The sequence below is a fragment of the Seriola aureovittata genome, chromosome 22, assembly GCF_021018895.1.
Source record: "Seriola aureovittata isolate HTS-2021-v1 ecotype China chromosome 22, ASM2101889v1, whole genome shotgun sequence".
Taxonomy (NCBI): domain Eukaryota; kingdom Metazoa; phylum Chordata; class Actinopteri; order Carangiformes; family Carangidae; genus Seriola; species Seriola aureovittata.
This window is the reverse complement of record NC_079385.1, coordinates 7770925-7794891: the sequence shown is the minus strand read 5'-3', so window position 1 is coordinate 7794891 and position 23967 is coordinate 7770925. Positions and strand designations below refer to the sequence as shown.

Here is a 23967-nt window from a genome sequence, read left to right as displayed (position 1 = left end):
TGGGGAATCCATTTGGGGAATTTAAATGAAACTGTGTTTTTCTTTCCCCACAACCGCCACCCCCCACCCCCACCCCCCACCACCACCACAGTCTAAATTGATTTCTACTTAGTAGGAGCACATTATCCTGGTAGAGCAGCCTGGACACAAGCTGTACCGTTTTGGGCCCAGCAAAAGTTGAACCAACAAAACTTCCTTTTTACCGTACAGTAAACAGTACAGCACAGTACTTCTGGTGAGCTTCTATATGATTTGAGTCTGGAAACATCCGCAGGAGTATCGACTTCACGCTAGAAAAACGTTAGATAAAATGGAGCGTGATTCTGCAACTCTGTGGCCTATTTTTTGCTTCAAAATTATTCAGAAACTTATCTCGGTGGATAGTTTCAGAGAAATAACAGCCAAGTAAGAGGCATGTTTAGCCATTCAGGGGTAGAAGAGTTCATGTTGATGTCTGAGTGGTCTCAAGCTTTGGTCTCAAGACGTGCTAGAAAATTGTGGTCTGGGAGAGTTTGGGCCATGAAAGCCCTTTTGCCACATTACACTCTAAAATTACATTTTTTCTACAACTTTATTCAATCACTTATTTCATTAGTAAGAAAGTCATTTTGAATGTCAATGTAGTTTAAAATGAAGGAGAATTTATGTACACAAAAGCAGGGCCTCACTGTCTCACTGATCCAAAGTGAATCTCTTCTACACATTTTTAAATATTAATAAACACTCAGAAGTTTAGCAATTCCATATCTTTTGCCACTGAAAGCTAACCTTCTCTGTCATGATTGCGTTTACTAGACAAGAGATTATAATACACCCTCTGAGCAGTTGAGTCGCTATCTGAAAGTGACGAGACGTGCCGGGGCTAGGTGGTTAGCGTGCTAACTTCAGTAGAAGAAAAGACAAGAGTTAACATTGGTGTTGCTTCCCACCACTAAGACACAGCTCTTGGGGAGTAAAGAAATTAAGTTTAATGCTGAACTTGCGATGTTTCGTCTAGACTTCTATGTAAACAGCTGTTAACGCTAACGCTGACTATGTAGCAATAGCAAAACTTCCAAAAAGCTGCTTTTAACTGTTAACAAATTCATAAAGTCCTTAACAGTGACTATGTTTGCATGCACATTACTTTCCCAGTTGTGAAAGTAATATCTTGATATTGAAGACATGGATAAGGTGTTTACATGACACAGATAAGGTTTAGTTTTACATGTGCAACGCAACCTGATAAAACCTGGGGATAAGCAGAATACTAGTGTGCATGTAAACATACTCAGTGTAGTATGTATAATCATAAACCTGTGGTATAATGGAGACAATAGAGACACTGTATAGTTAACACCGGGCAGTGCTGCATTTCACTCATCTTCACTGTTAAGGGTGATTCTTGATGCTCAAATGCAGAAAGTGGATTTCCCCCGAAGGCAGAAAAAACAGAGATATACTGTACTGTGCGCACACACACAGAGGCAACACCTTTAAAATCCTGGTCCTGGATCTGTTTACAAAAAGCTATTTGTCAATATCTTAGTTGTTAATATTGAGAGACGACAGTGGAGCTGCACTTCTCATGCACTACAGTCGAAGTGTACAAGCTGAAAAGGAACAAAATGTTCCAGTGAAGTATGAGATGCCTCTAACACAGTGCATACCAGGGGAGGTTGATTACAAGTCTGCCTCAAATGAAAAAAAAAAAAAAAAATCACATTGTTCTTTTCTCTCAGGCGTTATAATTATGTGTACTGTTATAAGGTAACAGTTGAACATAATCATCTCTAAATCTGTCCCCGTTGCCGCTGCTTCTTGATACATCTCATATAACCCTTTAGCCTTATCAATATTTCCACAGCCAGTTAGTTTTCTTCTCTCCCGCCACCTCACATTTAACAGCCACACTCCATTAGCAAATGTACATATTGCCACAGGCTGACATTCTTTCACAAAGCAGAAAAGCCATTTAATTTCTTCCTTTCTCCTGCAGGCTCGGACACCTAGTGTTCTTTAAACAAATTAAATAAGACGGTATTATTTCTGAAATAAAAGGGGCTTCAACCGGATGTGTTTCTGGGCAACCTGTGGAGCCTCTTGCTCAAAAAGAGGAAGGAGGTAGAGAGAGCTATCCAGTCAGAATAAAAACTGCTCTCTCCCTCCTGGCCTGTCTTCAGACTGTTTTTTTTTTTTTTTTTTAAATTTCCACACTGCCTAACAAGAGCGGAGATAGCTATAGATGATTTCTGTGATGTGGTGGTAAATGAGGGCCATTGGGAGAGCGTTACCAAGCTTTGACCGCAGCGGGAAAACTTGTTTCCTGTCTTTGTCAGGTAAAAGAAGAGCGTGGCTCAAGCACGCCTGCTGGAGGGGAGAGAAAAATAAAACTCAAATAAGTTGGTGCACACTGGTGAGCAGGAGAAGGGCACAAGGGACACCACTGGAGTGAAGTTTTATTAGGTGCCTCTGCCAAGTTTATGGAATACAGCACGGGCTGTGAGTCTCAATGTGTGTGTATGTGTGTGCAGGACGGAGAATAGATATTTCGAGCCTGATCCCTCCTATCTATTTCTCCACCGGATCATACCACAGACAGGACAGAGAAAGCAGTCAAGTGTTATGACACTTCAGAAGATATGAGAGCTTTTGACACCATGCCCACTTTTCGCTTTAATCCAAACCTTGGATTTAACCCTGGGATAATTCACGCTGCACAAGGCTCTAAGATCTAGATATCTATTGAAATCCTCATGAGGTGAGACTGAGATTACTTCAGATATGGATCTCAAGTTTGCACAGTCAAAATACCTCCTGCATATTTATTTAAAGTCGCCTAGAAAGAAATGTCCTCAATGAAGATGAATTGTATTCTGTTCTAGTACATTTAAGCTCATGGTGACAGTGCTGGATAACAAAGCAACAGCTTGGTTTTCAACAAAACAGAAAGTTGCAAAACAAATATTGAGACGGTCTCCTGAACTGAGGAAATACACTTGTTCTTTAGGAGGTTCAGAGTTTAAAGAAGGTGAGAGAATGATACTGAAGCTGTGTATTTAGCAGTATTTGGTGTGTAGAACATACTGAGCACACACAGGGTTTCCACAGGGTTTACCAAGCTAAATCTAAGACTTTTTAAAACCTTTTTAATACCACACAGAATGCCATTTAATACCCGTCTCACAGTCCTACAAAAGTATGCAAGTAAGAAAACCATCAGGGACATTATTACGTCACGTTTTTCAGAACTTTGTAGAAGTATATAACAAGAATTTTTCAGGATATCATTTTTGTAGTATCGTGTGCAGCACGCACACGATTGGAACATTTAACAACACACATTAAAGCTAAATACAGTCAATTAAAAACTATGATCACAAACTACAACACTCTTGAATGTAACTGTTTTAACTCTGGTGTTTGTTTTCTCATTATTTCTGTGTGTATTTATTCTGTTTAAGTCTCAACAACATTGAATGATTCTTCAAGAATTAAATAAAGGTTGAATGAATGAATGAATGAATGAATGAATGAATGAATGAATGAATGAATGAATGGAATCATTTTGACCTGAACCCGGCTAAGCATCATAAAATGGACAGATGGATTAACCAACTAAAACTAATTACATAATTTAACCATGATGACAATGAGTACGCTAGCTTCTGGACCTAAGCTGTATTCATAGCGTTTGCTGCAGCTCTGAATGTTGCTGACTGAATCCCCACTGTAAAACTATCCCACTTATTTTACAGGTGTATAACTTCTCCCAACAGCCTCTAATCAGGAACATAAACATTTTATAACTAAAATTACTGCCTATGGCAAGCATTTTTATCCCCAATACCCTGCGATGCCTTTTCAGAGGAAACTAAATTCAAAGCCTTTTCAGACTTTTCAAGACTTGCAGACACACTGATACAGTTGAACATCAGACATGTGGATGACTGCAGGAGATGTTTCTGTGAACCTCTCCAAAGAATTTAAGTAGACCACATATGATTTATCTATAACTGTGTAGCAGTGTGTGTGTAAGTAGCTGTGTCTGTGCTGTCACATGCATGACGTGAACCATTGTGTGACGCCTGAGTTTAAATTTGACCGGCACAGAATGGGATATCTGCCCATTGGTGTAAATATAGAGCTAGAGCCGGGGGGGGATTGTCTTAGCTTAGCATAAAGATTGGAAGCAGGGGGACACAGCTAGCTTGGATCTCTCCAAAGTTACAAAATCTGACCACCAGCACGCTAAAGATCTAAAGTTGTCTTTTCCAAACATTTGATGTATTCCTTTAGGCTAAGATAAGTAAAGGCAGAGGTAGAACCTATAGAAGAGGGATTGCTCTTATATGTCATATATTACAGTATCCTACAACCCTGTCATTTCGCTTTTTTCTTTGCTCCTTTCACTTCTGAGTCTGGTTTTGTTCCTTGATGCTTTCAGTTTTTTGGGGGTTTTGCTTCCTTCTTTACCCTCCACACAATCCCCATCTCTGCTGCCTCAATGTTTCTTTTCTCTGCAGGGAAGCTCAGGCAGTCCAGCTGTAATTTATACAGGCCACAGGCCAGCTGTGCTTTGCTTCCCCAAAGTTCGCTGCAGTGTTCTCTTTTTACATATATACATAATGCATATTAACATGTATGAATGAATATATACATACGCACAATAGCCACCAAGACATCCATGCAAACATTATTTAGATATTTGCAAAAAGACAAACACACACAATCAAACAAAACAAACATGAACAAGCCATTACTCAGGTGTTATCGATGCTACATTAGCTAAAAAAACACACACACACACACACACATACAGTCAGCTAAAGCAGTAAGGCGCCCCTCCCCTCCCCTGAACTTGGCAGCCTACACTGCAGCCAGTGCTTTGCAACTTCATACAGTGTTATGAGCCTTCACTTCAGTGGAGTACCAAACAAAGCAGCCATTAACGGTTAAAGCGCCCAGTAGGTAACCTCCCACAACCAAAAAACACAAACAGGCACGCAGACAGACAGACACACACACACACACACACACACACACACACACACACACACACACACACACACACACACCTTTAATGACATCTTTTCTGCGGCACATTAGCTATTGTGCGGTAATTAATGAGAGAGTCATGGCGTTCAAAAAGCCAGTCTTCTCTCTGCAGACTAGGAGCTGTACACCACAACAATGGCTTAATGAGTAAACACACCGTGCGTCTCATGAATAAATTATTTGTGCCTCGCAATTAATTTTCCCTATTGAAGTTTGAAAAAAAGCAGGACTATTACCAGTCTTCATAAATCAAAAAGGGGAGGGGGTACGGCTAGAGAACATGACAGCAACTTTGTGTGTTTGTGTGTGCGTGTGAGTGCTTAAGATCATCTGTAATGTGTTTATTATTTGTGCGATTTTATCTGATGTGTGCAAGTGTGTGTGTGTGTGTGTGTGTGTGTGTGTGTGTACACGGCTGTGTGTGCATTTCATTCCCTCGCGGGTTCATGTATGATGTTACATAGGTTTTTCTTTTGAAGTGCGTCTGTATGCAAGTGTTTTTGTGAGCGTTTTTTACATTTTAAATAAATTCATGATTGTTTCACTGTGTTGGTGTTTGAATGTGCAGTGTAAATTTGCATGTGTGCTGTAAGAGTGTTTGCACACAGAACTTACTGAAAGGAGTTTCCACGTAATCGGTCGGACCTGTCGCGGGATTCCGGACCAGCTGAGTTTCCGTAGCTCCTCTGTAAAACAACAACAAATATACCGGAAGGTAAATTTTACGTTTCACCACTGACTTTTCACATTAATAAGTAGATTCCCTTCTAGAGCATGCTCAATATCATTGGCCGATATCAGTCTATATATATATATTATTTACCTGTATCATCATAATTTAGCTAATAAGTGACAACACATTTCAGTAGAGAGGCCAAAGATGTGTTGTCTTCATACAGTGCAAAACAAATCTCCGAGACCACTTTTTGGACTCCATTGAATATTTTATCTACCGGGGAGGAAAATGCCCCACTTATTACATATTAGAGCATACTGCGATGGTTAGTCATCTAATCGATTACACAGAAAGTATTAAACTATTTTTCAAGCAAAGACTCACAAGGTAAAGCTTCTAAAATGTGATGATTTGCTCCTTTTCTTTGTCATTTCCAATTATACACTGAATGCCTTGAAAACCTTGCTTTTCAATGTTATCTGACATTTTATAGACAAAATATCCAATCGAGAAAATCAGACCGGTTAATAGATAATGAAAATAGTTGTTAGTAGCACCCTTAGTGCATATCTTTATCAAACCTAAAACCTAATGTGCAATATGTATGTAATGTGATTATTATATAAAAATAGTTAAAGGATTGGGTTAGAGTATTTTCAACAATTCTTCTTTTGATTTTGCTGACTGCAGATAGACACAGCTACAGTCACAGCAACATTAAGATGGGAGTGAGAAGAGAAGAAAAATAATAAATAATGTTTGAAGCAAGAATCATGTTTATGTTTATTTAAGTATTATTTCAAAGATTTGCACTAAGCAGTGAATAACTGGCATACACTGTTATCTTGATCATTACTGAAGATCTTGAAACAGCATTAAAACAAACACCGACTAAAAAAAAAAAAAAAAAAAAGCTGAAAATATTTTTGTTCACAGGAAAAGGCATTTGATTGAAAACATTTTCCAAGGACACTAAATTATCCCATTAAAAACGATTTCAGACCATTATTAGATTAAGTAAGTTGTTCCCGAAGAGAATCAATCATTCAATCTACCGAGCAGTCAAACAATCATGTTCTCACTGTCTAAACTTCCCTTCCTGTCTGTCCTTCCCTTGACTTAAATTATCTGATGGGACAGAAGTGGATTATTAACTACATTCTCCCCAGGCCGGGTGAGAGAGCCGGTGGGCTATAATGTAAAAGAAATCTGATGGAGAGGTGCAAATTGAACTTTTAAATTGGTAGAGAACAGTTCCCTTTGGGTCCATGAAGACCCAGAAAATATGGCTTAATGCTAGGTGCTACAGATTACCTCCAAACCATACCTCTCTCCCGCTCTCTAACACACACACACACACACACACACACACACACACACACACACACACACACACTAACTAACTAACAGTAGGAGAGGATGAGTGGGTGTAACGATCAACAGTGACTCAAGAGAAAATGCTTTGTCTTGTTGTATTTAGCAACCTGTGTCTTCTTTCATCCCATTTCCAGTGAATCGAACATAACAACCAGACTACGAGAAAGGTGTAGGATCTAATTTCCCTGTAGCAGAGAGAGAGATCATGCTCATAAATAAAACTAAAGCAATTGTTTGTATCGCTGCTTCTGTAACAGTTCTGCTCAGGGCCTTACACTTGTGTTGTCTCCACCAAGCAACATGGACCTTCTGTTGGGTTATGACGTAATAATTCACACATTTCAGATCATGACATGGCTCCTGAGCGACCTGTTAAGATATTTGAGATAAATGACAGGACTCTTTTTTAGGAAAGCAGGAGGTCCCTGGTTGATTTCTGACTAACATCACCTCATCCTGTATTCACAGATAGGTCTCCCTCTTCACGGGCCCTGCAACTCTACAAACCCCCCCATTAAGTATCCACTGAGACCAGCTGTCACGACCAAACTGAGAAAAACAACGAGGATTACTCGCTTCACCAACCGGTCAAGTTGCAGTTTACATCCATGTCTGCCAAGACTCATATAATATATGTAGTAAAGACTTTGAAGGAATATGAGAAAAGGTATCAGGCGTTTTTCAAGAACATAATGATGTATTGGATATAAAATGTCATCACATCACTTAGCCTTTTTTTCCTGTTGGACATTTGCGTTAAACTGTCTCATAATTAGGGTAGGAATTCTTGAGTTATGGCCAAAAAGGTTTTTTTCGTGAGGGTACAGTGACCTTGACCTTTGACCGCCAAATTCTAACCAGTTCATTCTTGAGTCCAAGTGAACATTTGTGCCAAATTTGAAAGGATTCCCTCAAGGCGTTCCTGAGATACAGTATCATGCTCACCAGAATGGCATGGACAGAAAACCCAAAAACATAATGCCTCTGGCCACAGCTGTCGCCAGCACTGAGGCATAAAAATGCAATACAAATCTCTTTACCTGTAATTGCTCTACCACTGTTTGACCTGCATTCCAAGAGTGAAGGGAAGAGGGGAAATTGATTTCTGTGCGAATTAAATGGCACTGTCTTAACATACTTTTCAGAGTTTTAAAAAAAAAAAAGCAAAAAAAAAACAAACAAATGTACCTAATGAATAAGCCAAATTCTTCCTACACTCTCATTCAAGGCACTGGCTGGAAATTGATAAGCCCTTCGCACAGAGTGAACAGTATTGATTAGTGCTGCCAAATGATTCTGCCTTGCCTGTTCTTCAAGGCAAATGCAATGGAGAGTCAGTGACAGATAGCAGAATAGGAAATAGCAATCACCTAAACAGCAATGGGCTAAGTCCATTGGCTAAATTGAGTGAAACGCATTAGAGCTTGTTCAGCTGATGGGAGTAGCCATTTATTCACTATAGTTCCTGTGCATCTTCCACTTAAAAGTTCTCCCTTACCTTGTCCCCTGTGACTTTAATTATATAGAAATTCAATACAGTGATCTAGTGCGCAGCATGGCTCTGCTGGTTTGGAGGGTGTCAGAGACCCACACTGTGGGAAGGCTTCGGTTACCCCAAGGCTTACTGTGCAGAGGCAAGTTGCATTTAAAAACAGATTTAAAAAAAGAAAGAAAGAAAAACCTCTCTCAGACATGACATAGACCATAGAGGTTGCAAAGTGAAGGTGCAGCAGTTTTTCCATAGATTCTGTCTGTGTCTTTGCTCCTTCCCTTCCCTCTCCTACAGACTGCAAGTGGTTGGAAGTGTATGGAAATCTGTGCATCCCTTTGAAAATGAGAGGGGGGCTGTAGAGTTAGAAAGAAGTGATCTTACCAGATCCCTGTAGTCCACTCATCTCTGCTTGAGGCTAGCAGCTCGAGGCTACATTAGGGCATGACTGAACTGTCAGTGGTGGAGTTCCATTGTGGGTAATGTAGGTGTCAGATTTTGACAAGGACAAAGAGTGTATGAAATAAAAAAGACAAAATGTCTGGTTCTGTTGCATCAATTCTGATCCTTTTTTTTTTTTTTTTTAACCTTACCATCTTGAGTCTGAGAATGTTAAAGAATCCTCTTACAGAATCATTTTATTTTCTGCTAGTTTTCTGTTTTATCAGGAAAAACTTGTTATCATGCAACCCCTCATGTTACTGATATATTATAATACAATATTGATGCCACAGCAGGCAAAACTGTTTAGCATTGTGGTCCTGTCTCTGCGCTAGAATCGCTGCCAGGCCCAGTCCCAGCGTGGTTCGTTAGGGTACATCCATTTTCGCAGGTTCATGAAAGACTGAATTATGGGTTGTGGCTATTGATTGCCACTACTGCATTTCAAGGGAACTGTGCATAATTTTTTTCAAATTTTGCATTAACTTTCACAGCTCCCCGTCCTGCCGGCTGGATAAAACTCGACATCTTTGAATCTCTGCAGCCTGTACCTGAATGTGTGTGTGTGTCTGAATACACCATTAGGCCGCTCTCAGTGACATCTACCTATTACAGATGTGGAGTGGGACAGCTGCAGTGAAGTTATGGAGGATTTATTTACAACAAAGTCCAAGTCTTTAAGGGTGAAATCATTAGCCTATGTGCACCTCTACATTCATTACGCTCCTAAGAGCTAGTCAAGGGTGTCTCTCCTCTTGCCTTGCACCTTTTGAACCTTCATTTGCACTGTCAGACAAAGAAATGAGTCCATGAATCTTGTGGACTCGGGCTTAATTAAACTATGTTATATTTCCCCCACCTGGCATTAATCTCAGCGTAGGGGGTATAGAGAGGAGGGGTGAAGGGGCGTGGGGCACAAGTTGGCTAATGGTCTTTACATCGTGGTGCTGCAGTGATCTCCAGAAGGCCCCCCGTCCCCCTGTGGTCAAACGTTTTGCAGGAATGGTTTGTGGGAGAAAGAATGAATGTGTGCATTGAAGAGGCTTTTTTGTGTGTGTGTGTGTGTGTGTGTGTGTGTGTTGGGGGGGGGGTGTAAATGTGTGGAAAGGGCAAGGAGCAAATATTTACTTGGCACTATGTGGCCAACAGAACAAGCTGATGTGTCCGTTCAACCCATACATCATATACAGAAAATGGCAGACACAGCCTCTACTCCTGCAAATCGCTGCGCTCCAAACACTCTCCGGCAGAGAGCCGGACCGCTGCAGAATCCAAATCAGCGTGAGCCTGGATGACTTATAGACCCACAGCTTGACTGTCAGAGTACTGATACACTGCACTGGTACAGTAAATGAAAGGACAATGGTAAATTCGACTAGGATGAATCTTTCATCATGTTCTTCCAGTTTCACAAATTTTAATTAGTCCTGGGTTAAAATGCTGTTTTGAGAAGAGTTCTGCTTGAGGAAATATATAATCTATAATCCATCTGTGAAATGGACTCTATGGTGATGCTTTATTCTAATGCAAATACACTTTCATGGGAAATGTGTCTATTCCCCTATTTCCTAAATGCTTACTATACAGCCGCACTCATCTCAGCTCCAATTCCTGAGAAATACAACTCCATTTCCCACAGTGGGCAGAGAAAGAGAGGCCAATATGAGCATAGTTGACATACAGGCTAAATTGCAGATGTCGTTTCATTAGTGTGAGGCTAGCTCATCTCTCAGAAAACATATCTGACTCTCTGGGGCATCTCTTGTGCATTATGAATGAGACAGTCAAGCCCTAGCTCCTCTGGAATAAATTAAAGGCATTTCGTGACATTTTGAAAATTAATCTGTTGTTTTTACTCAGCGGGCACTTGTCACAATGTGAGCAAAAAAAAGTTTCTGCAACTGTCCTAGAGGCAACAAGGGACTAGCTGTCCCTGTCAGTTTCAGTGAACAAAGTTAACAATGCAAACAAGCCACTTTGGGCTGACAAATTTGTCACTCCTCCCCTACACATAGTAATCTGTACAAAAAGAAAGAAAAAAAAAACTCTGCACAATTGTAATTGTGAAGCCATTCCTCTACTAGGTCTCTATACAAACAATGAAGAGGCAACTCATTAAACCAAACACTATTTACAGTCGATTCACCCCACATGCTCTCATTTCAAAGTACACATATAGAACTGCAAGCAGGGGTAAGAGAAAACACAATTTCCCTATTGGGACTGAGAAAATATCACATTATTACACACATGCTTTGGATTCAGTGTGATCAGACCGTGGGTGTTTGTCATGCTGGTAGGCTCAGACCTCAGGGGATTGGTCTGGAGGAGGCTCTATTCCTCACTGGCATGAGAAACACCTGTAACATCAGCAATGTGCAATTCAAGGGCAACCACTGCTGCTAGTCTTTCTTCGGTGTGTGTCTACTGTATTCCATTATGCATGAACTTACAGGGGTGCACTTTGTCTTGGCTGGAGTTAAGCTGGGGACCACAGGGGGTGATTAGGACACCATGTACCTTCTGTTGAACACCCACAACAGCTGCTCTGATGTGGGACTTTCAGAGGTAATGAATGCTCAATGACTCTTGAAACATTCAGAGGGCAAAATATAACTAAATATCATGTTTTTATTTCATTAAAACATATTTAACAAGCAAAGAGAACCAAAAGTATTATCAAACGGCAGCCCGAGAGTAGTGTAAAAGGAGAGGGAAGGTCACATCAACTGAACGCAATGTGGAGTTTCCCAGTGCAGTTGCTAGTGTACCTTTGCCGACAGCAGCTCCAGTGAAGCAGATGGGGTTGGGTGTCTTGATAAAGGCCAACTCAACTGTACTGTACTTGCTGAGGGAGGAGAGAATGTGTCTTATTCACCTTTCTGGCCCAGATTCTCTCGGTCTGCATGGGGATTTGGACCACTTACATGTAGGTCACAGGACCCTTTCTTTAACATTTTAGCTACCTAACACATTTTCAGTGGCAGGGGCCTCAATAGAGCTCCGAAGTGGAACCTGAATTTGGAGGTTTTGTTCCACACGTAAATTTGTAATATAACAAATGACTAAAAATCCAGCACTGGAACAAAGCCTTACTATACTTTAAGGAAGGTAATTTAAACTTAAGCCCCATTGCAGCTTTATTATGGATATAGGCAAAACCAAGCAGCGACATGAGTACCCCTGCTGCTGTGCTGGCAAATTTTCATAGTTTTTTTTTATATGCAGACAAATTAATAGTTGTTTAACTTTTACCTAGCTGCTGCAGAGTCTTAGAAAGTGAAAAGTAAACCCTAGAATGGAGTTTCATTTTCCAGAAACAACAATGAAAGAAAGGCCGGACATCATGTCACAACTTTGGCTTTCTCTTCCGACTATTTCTATCTAAGGATCCTTTCAGAATCTAATTTAGGTTCTAATCTTGATTATACACAAAAGGGTAAGTTTGCTTCCTGAGTGGACTGAAACAATGCAGCTCTCAGAGCTTAACTGGCCGAGTGAGGGCTCTTACTATGAACAAGCAAGATTCATGAAAATAAAAAAAAAATCAAATGAATGTGTGTGTATGTGTGATTGTAAGTGTGAACGTGCGAGTGTGCACCTGCACCTCTTCCATGTCTGCTTGTCTACCTGCCTGTCAGTCCGTCTACCTGCCTGTGTGCATGGTTCTGTATGAAGGCCAGTAAGAAGAATAGAAGACAGCGAGCAGGGTAAGAAGTGCTGTCAGTCAGTGCTGGCTGAGCAAGGAGCTGATGGGAGAAGGAGGGAAGACGGTTGGCGGGCCGGAGCCATGCACTATTCAGGCATCATTCAGACGGAGCGCGACCACTGGGGCAAAACACCACAAGGGTCTCGGCAACACACACTTTCACACATGTGAATACCACACACACCTGCCAAAAACTGGGCTTCGTATTCTGCAACAGGAGCTGCCTCAGCAAATCAGGAATCAACACTGTGGCACTAAGGTTTCCACACGTACTGTGGTCTAAAGCTTAAGAAGCACAACAATCAGAAGCTCTATCTCTTGCTGTAAACACAGTGGTACATAATCCAAAACACCGGTCTTGGATAATATTGCAATGGAGGGAAAAAAAAAAAAAAAAAAAGTAGATGAATGCCTTCCCCTCTTGCAGACATTGTCTTAGTGTCATCTGAAGCCATTCTGCCAGTGAGGTCAGAAAAACAATACAGTCAGGACAGACACCTTTATCATGCAGTGTATTAAAAAGTTAAGCTCCCCTCCTATAAACCTTGAATACTGTGAGAGAGTCCTGAACGGTCTAACTCATCTAGAGGACAAAGTGATGGCGCCAGGGAGCAGACGGCTCGTAAACTAATGGGACTCTTGTAAAAAGATACTCCCCCCTGGATTATACCTGCTCAGGAGGCCTGATGGATGGCCCAGATGGCTGGGAGAGGACATCGAGCATAGATGAGCGTACAGGTGTGAGAATGTGCGTGTGTGCTGTAACGACGACTTGTATAGTCAATTCCCTTGAGCTTGCCAGGCCTTTAACTGATTTAGATGAAATTGGTTCTAAAATATCAGACTGAGTGACTTTATTTTTTTTTTTAAGCAAAGTTTTATGAGGGAATGTACAGACACTTTAAATTTCACTGATGTGACTTTTGCAGGTAATGGTTATATAAGGACGAACTGTTTTCTACATTTAAAAAAACAGGTCATTAGAAACAGTGTATATTTAAAGGATAATGAGCTTCCACGGTGCAACTGGTACTTTTGGCATTCAGCGATTAACAGGCACATTTATGACCAAACATCTATCAGGCTGTAACGATCATTGGGAAATGTTAATTTAATCACGCAATTTGCAGACACACACAAACACACACACAAACACACACACATCCTTTCTAAATGTTATTCAAGAAATTCAAGCAAAAGAGTAGGTGAAGAATTTGTTTTTCGAGAGCTCAAATATAAAGAATAACGTATGTTGAACCATTTTTTTCTTGTTTACAAAAGCTTATGTTGCCGTCTACACTTTAACAGCCTGTTCAGTACAGTACTACACCTGAAACAATTAGTTGAATAATCAACAGAGAATTTATCAGTAACAATTTTGATAATCAGCTAATCATTTAAGAAATATGAGCATTAGTTCCAGCTTCTCATATGTGAATATTTTCTGTTTTTCTCTTAAACAATATCTGTTGTCGAACATATCAAATAGTTTGAAGACTTTACATCAAATGCAATGGACAGTTTTCTATTTTGTCATTTTATATACTAAAAGACTAATCAGTAATAAAAAATAATCATTGGTTGCACCCAAAGAAAAATCTCACTGACTTATGACTTGTTGATTTTGAGGCCTTTGATGTTGTGAAACATGAAATCAAATCTGGAGTTTCACATTAACCATTTATATATCTGGGGTTTACATAAGCTTAACATTACCATCGTTGTAGCTAACTTCCAAGTTGGTTGCTGGATAAATCAGCAGTGGTATTAAATGAGAGCCTTAAGGGAAGAGAAGAAAGCCTGACATAGGGCTGTGTGTAATACCATTTAGACAGAATTGATAAAAACAAATATCTGGCGTTTTTTTTAATAACTCAGTTAATAACTCAATAAATGTAAATGATGAACTGTAGGGTTTCAACTAAAGCTATTGCCAGTGGACACATGAAACTGCACTTCCCAGTGGCTAGCAGAGAACAGGTGTGAACTGTAAAGGCTGACGTGTGTTCAGTCAAGCTTCTCTTTGAAAAGACAGGATGAAAAGTTCACATGGATGACCACATGGTGTAACATAAACTCAGCCAGACAATCTGGGAGGCTACTGACACAGGAGACAGCTGGTGGTTGGACCAACCTTATTAAGTCAGGTGTTTTGCCTGGGGACATCCTCTGAGTCATCACACACACAGCGACATTCATGTGCGTATACTGTAAATATACCACTGGCTTTCTGCATGGTTACCATGCAAGAAACACACAGTGGATCCAGTTTGAAAGCAGAAAAAGTGAAATTACAAATTGCCTTGACTCCAAGATTCTTTATTTCTCACAGCATCTACTTTCTAAGAATAAGACACAGAAAATTACTTACAGTGCATTTCCTCTTTTTCCTTTCTAGCTTCCATCAAACACATGCTATTAATGTCTCAAATAAAAAAGGAACACTGCACTGAGAATTCACATGTAAACCCTTTTCTCTGTAAATTTGCCACATTTCCCAGAGAATTAACTACCTAGACAGTCTAATGCCACATTATCTCTTCTTTTACATTTCCCAAGCCCGTGACACACACCTCTGAAATTGTCACACATGCACAGACGCATTAGGACTGAGTTAAATTGAATTACATCGCTCCTTCCCCACTTTGATGGCGGCTATTAACTTTGCAAACAGTGCTGATGGTAAGCCTATCATATGGTGGCTGCTGTGTAACAGGATTGTGGATTGTGGCGCTACAGAGTGTGGAGCAAGCAACCCGTGGCATAAAGTAGCAGGCCTGTTAACGGGCACAGTTGCTGCAGTGAGGGTGATGGCAGTTGGGGAGAAGCTGTGCTGTGGTTGTGATGGAGGTGTAACAAAGAGCTGCAGCACCCCCAACAGAGGATAGAGACACACCGACAGGCAGCGACGCAATGAGAGGGAGAGAGTGCGTGTGTGTGTGTGTGTGTGTGTGTGTGTGTGTGTGTGTGTGTGTGTGTGTGTGTGTGTGTGTGTGTGTGTGTGTGTGTGTGTGTGCGTGTGTGCGTGTGTGCGTTTATTCTTGTGGGCAGTTATTTGTTGTATTTTCCGACTGTGTGTTCAGGTCTACTTACAATGTCGATGGCCCGTAGATGTTCAGCATGTGTTTGCAAACATGTGGGAGTACATGTGTGAGGTGGACTCTGCCTCATATAATGACCACACAAAGAGCAAATAAAAAGTAGGAAAAAAGAAGAAGAGAAAAGACAAACAAAGACAGGTACTGATGAAAAAGGGGAAGCAGAAGACCGAGTGAGGATAAATTGCCAGGAAAGAGAAGAGGAGAAAGGACCATTGCCATAGCAACAGCAGTATTTCTGTCATCTAGCAATAACTGCTTGATGTCAGATGCCAGCTCTTGGTCTTAAAATCTATTAAAAAGAAAAAGATATGCAGAAAAGTCTGTAAAACCCCGCATTATGGCTTATAGCCCATCATATAGCAAGTGGCTCACAGAAGGTTTACAGCAGTAAACACACACAAAATCAGCCACACACACAAACACTACTTATTCCTGAATTTTGAACAGAGCTGGCAGAAAAATAATAAGTTTTGTTTTTAAAAGCAGCTGAGAAGTGAATAGCTGAAATCTATAACAAGCCACAGAAAAATATGACAGACTGTCTTGTCAGACTCACCATTATGGTCGGGCCCCACAGGGACAGGAGCAATGCCCACCCAAATGAAACAGACAGGACTTTTAATTACAAGCTATAAACTTTTCACTGTTGTTTTTTTCTTATTAAGTCTAACAGACCTAACTGGAAGGCTGGCATATTTGCTCCTTTTAGCAGTAGCTGCTCTTTTCTCTGCACAGAAACTGAGCTGGCTTCCTGGCGTTTTTTCACAAAAACACAGAACGCTACACTCAGATAAATGCACACAAATGTATTTTTCTAATTCAGCAAGTTTTTAAATACTTACAGGATACTCAATTTATGAGGGAGAGCACTTCCAAGTTGTGACGTATGAAAAATAAATGAGAACCAAGACTAGGATGGCACTCAGCAAAGCACGTACCTCTGCCAACTTTTTCTTCCAGAAGATCCAGATTATTAACTGAATCCGAACCAAATTGTACAAACTCATAGATGTCGACACCATAAATGTGTCTGATTTTTTTACATCAAGATCCAAACATTATTTCCTGAGAAACAAATCAAAATGTTCTGTGTTAAGCAAAGTGATAACAAGAATTCCTGGATCAATCCCTTTAAGCAGATCGGCACCTAAATTTAATGGCCTCTTCCCTGCAACATGCTCCATCCCTCCATCAAATTTTGTACAAATCGCTTCAATACTTTTTGCATAATCCTGCTGACAAACAAACAAACCAACAGACACGGTTGAAAACATAAACTCCTTGGTGGAGGTAAAAATGCCCCTGGTCATATGGAAAATCAAACAGTCTCAGAATTTATTTAAGTGGTGGGGAAAGTAATGGTTTAGGTAATAGAAGCCTGTTTGTGTGTTCATGTTTAAGGCTGGTTTAGTTGTGCACATTGATAGACGCTATGATCAATGCAGATCAATATCAAAGTCTGTATAAATTAGCATTTAATTTTTTTTTTTTAGATGTAACAAATTTCAGTTAAAAACAGCCGGGATCTCAGAGGCTGCTTTTAATTTGCTTAATATTTGATTTGATTTCATAACAGTGCTTCTGGATTGTGTTGTGTTACACAGGAAAGTCTAATAACTGGCTGAATATTCAAGCAAATTCTTCCCATCTGACAATTCGTGTAAAATACAACATCCTCCTACAAATAATACTACTGTGCTAAGTGCGGCAATAATAAGAAGTGACACTCATGCAGGGAGTGGCTACATCAGTCTGGGTTTTTTTTCCCCCCTTTTTCCTCGGTTTCCCAGCTGAAATAACTCCTTCCTCTCTGAGCGCACCGTGGGTGCTGTCTTCAGGTTCACACAACAGACTGACTCGCCTCAGGACATCAGGAATAATTAGGCGAGATCAACCTCACATCAATCACCCTACTCTCGCACATGCACAGGTCATCACCTTCTACATGACCTTACATGCTAAACGGACCGCTGTCACAACCTGTCGCAAGGCTCAAAGGAGAGGGAAAGAGAGTTAAAGAGACAGGGATATTACAGATCTGAATGCAAAAGAGATCGTGGAAGCAAGTTGGACATGTATAATGATCAAAAAAAAAAAAGAAAAAGAAGACACTGACAAGTGAACAAAAGGTAAGTGATGGTGCCCGCTCTTGTCTATTCCCTTCAACTCACTGCAGTTTTCTTCTGAGGAACAGCTGTACAGCAAAGTTTGGTATCGCTTGAGGCATAAAAAGTGTAACTTCATGCTGCCTACACCCTGACAAGACTAACTTGGCTGTAACACAAAGTCGAAGTAGCTATAAAGCTAAGTTATGGGCTAAGTCCATCGAGTTTAGAAAATCACATGAAGTCACACAGTCAGACACATACAAACACACTGGCACACTCCAGAGACTGGCAGACCCAACATGTCGGGGGGCTTGTCCCAAAAACGTGGCTGCCTCTGCAATTAATTACACCATTCAAGTGAGGGGCCAGCCAATGGATCATCCCCAGCCCCCCCCCCCCCCCCACCCCACCCCCTTCCTTTGAGCTCAAGGACAGTCGGTCGAGTTTCTCTTATACACAAGGGGGCATCATCCCCACTGACAGTGTCTACTGGTATATGTGGGAATTTGTATGAGTGTAAATGTGTCCCAGACAACATGTGGGGACAATGACCTACACTTTGAGGACAAGAAGTTTAATCCATCTTGTGATCATCCTCTTAACTGAAAACTGCAATGATCTGCTGATGTGTAAATGGTAAAACTCTCTGTGTGGAAACAATTATAGCAGTATTTCAAACCAGACATATCACTGCCCAACTCTGTAAATCAAGGTCTACAAATGACTCATAACGACAAACAAACAATGATATTGTTTACTTTTATCCAAGAAATATTTTTTTTTACACAAGGTTTGAATTCTTTCACATGGTGGCAATTTCATTTTTTTTTTTTTTTGTATTCTCATCTATATCCCATTCTTTGCTGCTGCAATGACCCAATTTCCCCATGGGGATCATTAAAGTTTCATCTTATCTTATCTTATCTGCCCCTATCCTTCTCCCCTCCCCTATCACCGCTCATCACCCCCCCACCCCCGCCCACCACCCACCCCCAATCCTTCACTTAATTATGTCCCGTGAATGAAGTTCATCTTTCATGCTGCCAGCAGCCGGCAGCGTGGCTCGCCCGTTCTGGGCTATCTAATCATGGCGCAGAGACTAAACTAAATTTAAACAGCCGGCTTGTGATGCCTGGCGGGCCCTAATGGGGGCTGACATCTCAAGACACTCTGCTGATGTACAGGATACACTCTGCTCGGGCAGGCCGCAACCACCGTTGACTAATGCTGATGACTTGTGAACCAGTTTGTTTTGCTCAGAAAGTTTTCAAGGGGATCACACACACAGAGGTAAAGGACTGTGCTGACTAAGGCCATTCGAGCTTAATGAAATTCAGCATTTACATTTTAGGATCTTAGCCAATGCTCCCAGTATGTGTGTGTGTGTGTATACCTGACAGCAATCTACATGTAATCTACATGTGGCACGTAAAGCAGTGACAAAGAGGTCCAAGTGATACAAACTTGGACACTTTTATTCACATAGCAAGCCAATCAGCCGTGTGTGTTTACGGCAGAGGATTTGTGGATGCAGGTTAACACAGTGGACGAGGTATTTTAATGGTGGCAATGATAATGTGATAATCATTAGGGGAACTGTAGTGATTTTACACATCAAGGTCTGTTTAAAAGGTGTTGGGGAGTAGTACTTCTACATATGTGAAGTTGTATAAAGCCTTTACACTGCGGCTTCAGAGGGAGCCTGACAAATTGCCTAAAGTGATGTCACTTGAGTCAGAGTCCGCTGGGGCTGAAGACTACAAGTTTGAAAATGAAAAAAGAAATATGGGAGTTACAAAGAGGTGAGATTACCAATCCTCTGCAGCCCGCTCTTCACTGCTGAGGCTACATTAACGCTACTGGCATAACCCACTGAAACCTGTGCTCCATCTGTCAGCAGTCGAGCTGCACTGCAGGTCATGTAGGTGCCAGGTTTTCACATTTATTGTCCATCATGAGTCCAAAAATATTCTAAAAGCACTAAATTGGAGGAAAACTCTTTTAATGTTATCACAAATGTAGTGAGGAATCTGAGGCCCTCAATGTGAAGGACAAGATTCAGGTACATTTTGAAACTCTCTGCAAATGAAAGCCTGACTGATAAATCAGCTGATATTTGCTTATTGCAAATATATTGATATGCTGTATGTCGACTATTAATCAAAACAAATATCAGTGCAGAAATGCTAAAAATATGATTGAGGTCATTAAACTGTCAACCACAGAGAACTGTGTTAATATTTTAGATCATTGTTACAGCCCTTACAAGGACACCTAGAAAGCGTTTTTTCTAAAAAAAAGTGAGTTGTTGGTCTGCCACATCAGAGGCCGAACTGCAGAAAGCACTGCAGGATACAGGCCAGGACAAGTAAGCACTGTTGATGTTAATGAGCTAACACATGTGGTCAAGTGCTATATCGCTAAATTGACTGATGATGTGGCTCCCGAGGTAACTGGAAAAATCTATCCAAATCAGAAACCATGGGCCGACAAATCAATACACGAGGTCTTAAAGGCCTGCACTGCAGAGCACCGGTGACCCGACACCTAATAAAGCAGAGTCCCACAAACTTAGAAAAGCAGTAAAAGCAGCGTTACAGAGACAGAGTGGAGGCACAGCTGGGTGAACGAGACAGTAGAAGTGAAGGGCAGGGTCTAAAAACTATCACGGACTACAGTGGACGGGCCAGCGCCACCGTGGAAGCGAGCTCCTCTCTGTTTGAGGATTTAACCAACTTTTTTGCACATTTTGACACCAGCCACACCAGAGGCTGCACTGCTGCTGCTGACACTTAGGTCAACTATAGAGCCACTGGCACGGACTCAAAGGGTGACTGCTCATTAACTGTCACAGCACTGGAAGTGGAAAAAGCTCTGAGAAGGGTAACACCAGGAAAGCTGCGGGCCCAGATCTCATTCCAGGAAGAGTGCTCAAGACTTGCAGAGACCAGTGACTGATGAATTGTTATCGGGTGTTTGTTTTTTTCATTATTCGTATTTAAAAAAATCTAGTGTTGGTCGGGCAATACTGTCAAGCATAAAGCATAGTATTGGCCTCAAAAATGCAGTATCAGTCTAGCTATAATTCCATTCTTTCACAATAAAAGCCTTCCAGGACAGATATATGACCTCTGAAACACTTTATGGTTTTAAAAGTGAAATCGATGGAAGAAGTGATGACTTTGCATTGACACCAGTGGCACCAAATTTCTGTACTACAGCAACAAGAACAGATGAGAAAATGGAGATTCTTACTAAAATATGGTAAAGTATACTTATAAAAAAGGAAAAATCTGAATCTAAGGCTTGCCTCTAATAACAGCGTGCCTCGTCAGTTGTGGTAAATTAAGACTACAGTCACTATTAGCGAATGGAGGCTGTGATATTTAAAGTGTCATTTCTGCTGTGAAATATCTCCAACGTTCTCTTTTTCCATTTCAGGATAAGGATGTTTTCATTCATTCTAGCATGTTGTACATAAAAGGGAGCGAAATGAGGTACCCAGGTCCGGTTCAGGAAATAGCAATAATAAAAATCAAGAAGAAAGCACAAAATAAAACATGATTATATTTAGGTTATTTAGACAGGAACATAACCCATTATTTTCCTAAGTAGTGCACTTTCCTTATTGTGTCCCCTAGCCCACTTCATGCTCCCCTTCTATCAGTCGTGTAGCGTAGTGGTTTAAGCAGGCGCCCCATGTGTAGAGGCTACAGTCCTCGCTGCAGTCGGCCCCGGTTCGAATCCCGCATCGGACGGCCTTTCGCTGCATGTCATTCCCCCTCTCTCTGCCTCCCTGTTTCCTGTTACTCTCCACTGTGCTGTCCATTAAAGGCATAAAAAGCCCAAAAAAATATACTTTAAAAAAAAAAAAGAATGGCTCAATTCGCAAACTTGTCTTTGATGTAGTTTTATCTACTTGAAACAACTTGATGCAACAGGTTGGTGCATAGAAGTCACCAAAAGTTAGTTTTAGAGGACAAAAAGTTAACTGTAAAGAGGGGGGGTCTGTAAGGATTTCATGGCCACTGGGGTAGCAGTGATAGCAAGCAAAGTCTCTAGGGTTGGATAAACAATAAAGGCCTGTCGCTTGGTTAGAACAAAGGCCTGTCATTTGCTTTTGTTGTTGGTTGTATTTTTTCCCCTTGTAATCTGCATGTCCAGATGGCTGGATGACTTTCTCCCTCACAGCATCGTTAAAAGTGCAGCACAGCTGGCAGACAGAGTGAGCAAACTATGAGTGAGAAGCAAAAGAGCGCAAGGAAATGAAAAAAGTGAAAGAGCTTAGAGAACAAAAAAGAAAGAGGCAAAACTAGACTGACGCCGAGAAGTATGGAGAAAATGGGAGCATCTCTTACCCAGATCTGTGTTGGGCCCAGCCAGCAACTGCTTGAACTTATCCAGACGGGACGCCTCCCTCTCAGTCATGGCTGGGGTGCCAGATGTGTTCTGGTCAGCCATGCGAGCCACTAGTGGGATGACGGGTGGCCGGTGGGGCAGAGACCGCTGTCTGTGGAGGGCTGCGCACTCACCTGCTGCTTCTGGTGGGCGGATAAAGACATGAGACAGGGTGGAGCTTACATTAACACACACACACACACACACACACACACACACAACAAATGGAGGGATTTCACAAGATGCAGCACAGGATCTTGTGGATGTGATGAAGTTGAAGAGAACATATTTCAATACATAAATAAAAGGATTGGAGATTTTGCATTTAGAACCAGGTGTTATGTCACTACAGAATCTGATCAGAGTTGTGTGTTTAGATCTCAGTCTTCAGGAACTTTACATTTTCAAAAGAGCATGGGTTTTGCTCTAATGTATTAGTTTCTCACTCATGTTCTTCCTCCTGATCCCTGGGTGAGAGAGGTATCGGTGGAGGCTAACAGCTTTCTACAGCTCCATATTGCTCCATACTCACTAAACCATGGCAACCTTTGAGCGATCCAATCAAATCTCAAGGATCTGATTTAAATCTCTTTTCACTGCGACTTTACCGAGCCCGGTTTCATCTGAAAAGAGAATTCCATTTATTCTGTTTAGAGGGCAGTACAACTTTGATTAGCCTTTTTTCAAGAGAAAGAAAAAATGTCCATGACCTTCCCTCAGCTTTAATTTGAACAGCAGAAAGGTGACACCATGTTGCAGTAACTGCTGTGCACAGCAGCTTGGTATGTTGTTTTGCTTGTTAGTTAGCGACAGCTTTTTCAGGTTCACCATCCGTAATCCGCATTACTAAAGAAGTATTTAAGAGTAGGAATGTAGCCAACACATGTACTATATGATATCAGCATAACCTACACTTGTAACCCAGTCCGACTATTGTATTTTAGCTACAACGTTACAGTAATCCTCTAATTTTTTTCTAGCCAGGTGGTAATGGATGGAGTTACTGTTAATGGTTTATTTTATAATGAGCCTGCAGGATGGCAGCAGTTGTTGCAAAATTTCTGTGAAGCATTTATAACGGGTATACAAGCACATTAATTCAGTCTGCTGAGGGCCACATGTTCTCCAAGATGTGCAAAACGGCAAAAGAAAAAAAACGACATCACACACAAACACAACAAAACAGAGAAGCCACACTCACAAACAAGTTATGAACAAACTGATGAGGTCAGGACGTCAGTATGGAGAGGGATGCTCCTTCTGTCACACTAAGCAAAGGTTTATAAAGAGCCCTGCCAACATTTCTCAGTGCTACGGCAAACTAAGACACATATATTGTGTGCGGAGGGAGTCGCACAAACACTCCATTGCAATTAAGAAAACTGGAGCGCTGCCGATTTTAATACGCTTTTCAGTTTTTACAGGAACAAATAAAAAGCTACAAATCTGTTCTCAACCACTTTATTTGCACTTTCAAAAATTAAAAAAGATTATTAAAGCCGGCGGCAGTTTCTTTGTACTGGAACCTTTTTTGTGACTGTAACAATGAGCCCCTTTTATAGTCTTTTTAATAACTTTTAATGTTTAAGGGGCTGTAAAAGAAAAAAGCCAAGTTAGAGCAAGTTGGTTAT

The 23967-nt window shown here is 41.0% G+C and overlaps 1 protein-coding gene across 2 annotated transcripts in view; it reads right to left on the bottom strand.

Annotated features, from left to right (window-relative positions):
* The window catches only part of tbc1d22a (TBC1 domain family, member 22a), a 120853-nt gene that overhangs the window by 91144 nt on the left and 5742 nt on the right, over nt 1–23967 (bottom strand). For both annotated transcript variants that reach the window (XM_056367248.1, XM_056367247.1), the window contains exons 5-6: nt 22297–22479; nt 5653–5723 (exon numbers count right to left, since the gene is read on the bottom strand). In XM_056367248.1, the coding sequence (XP_056223223.1) occupies nt 5653–5723; nt 22297–22479 (254 nt within the window). The remainder of the gene's footprint in view (nt 1–5652; nt 5724–22296; nt 22480–23967) is intronic.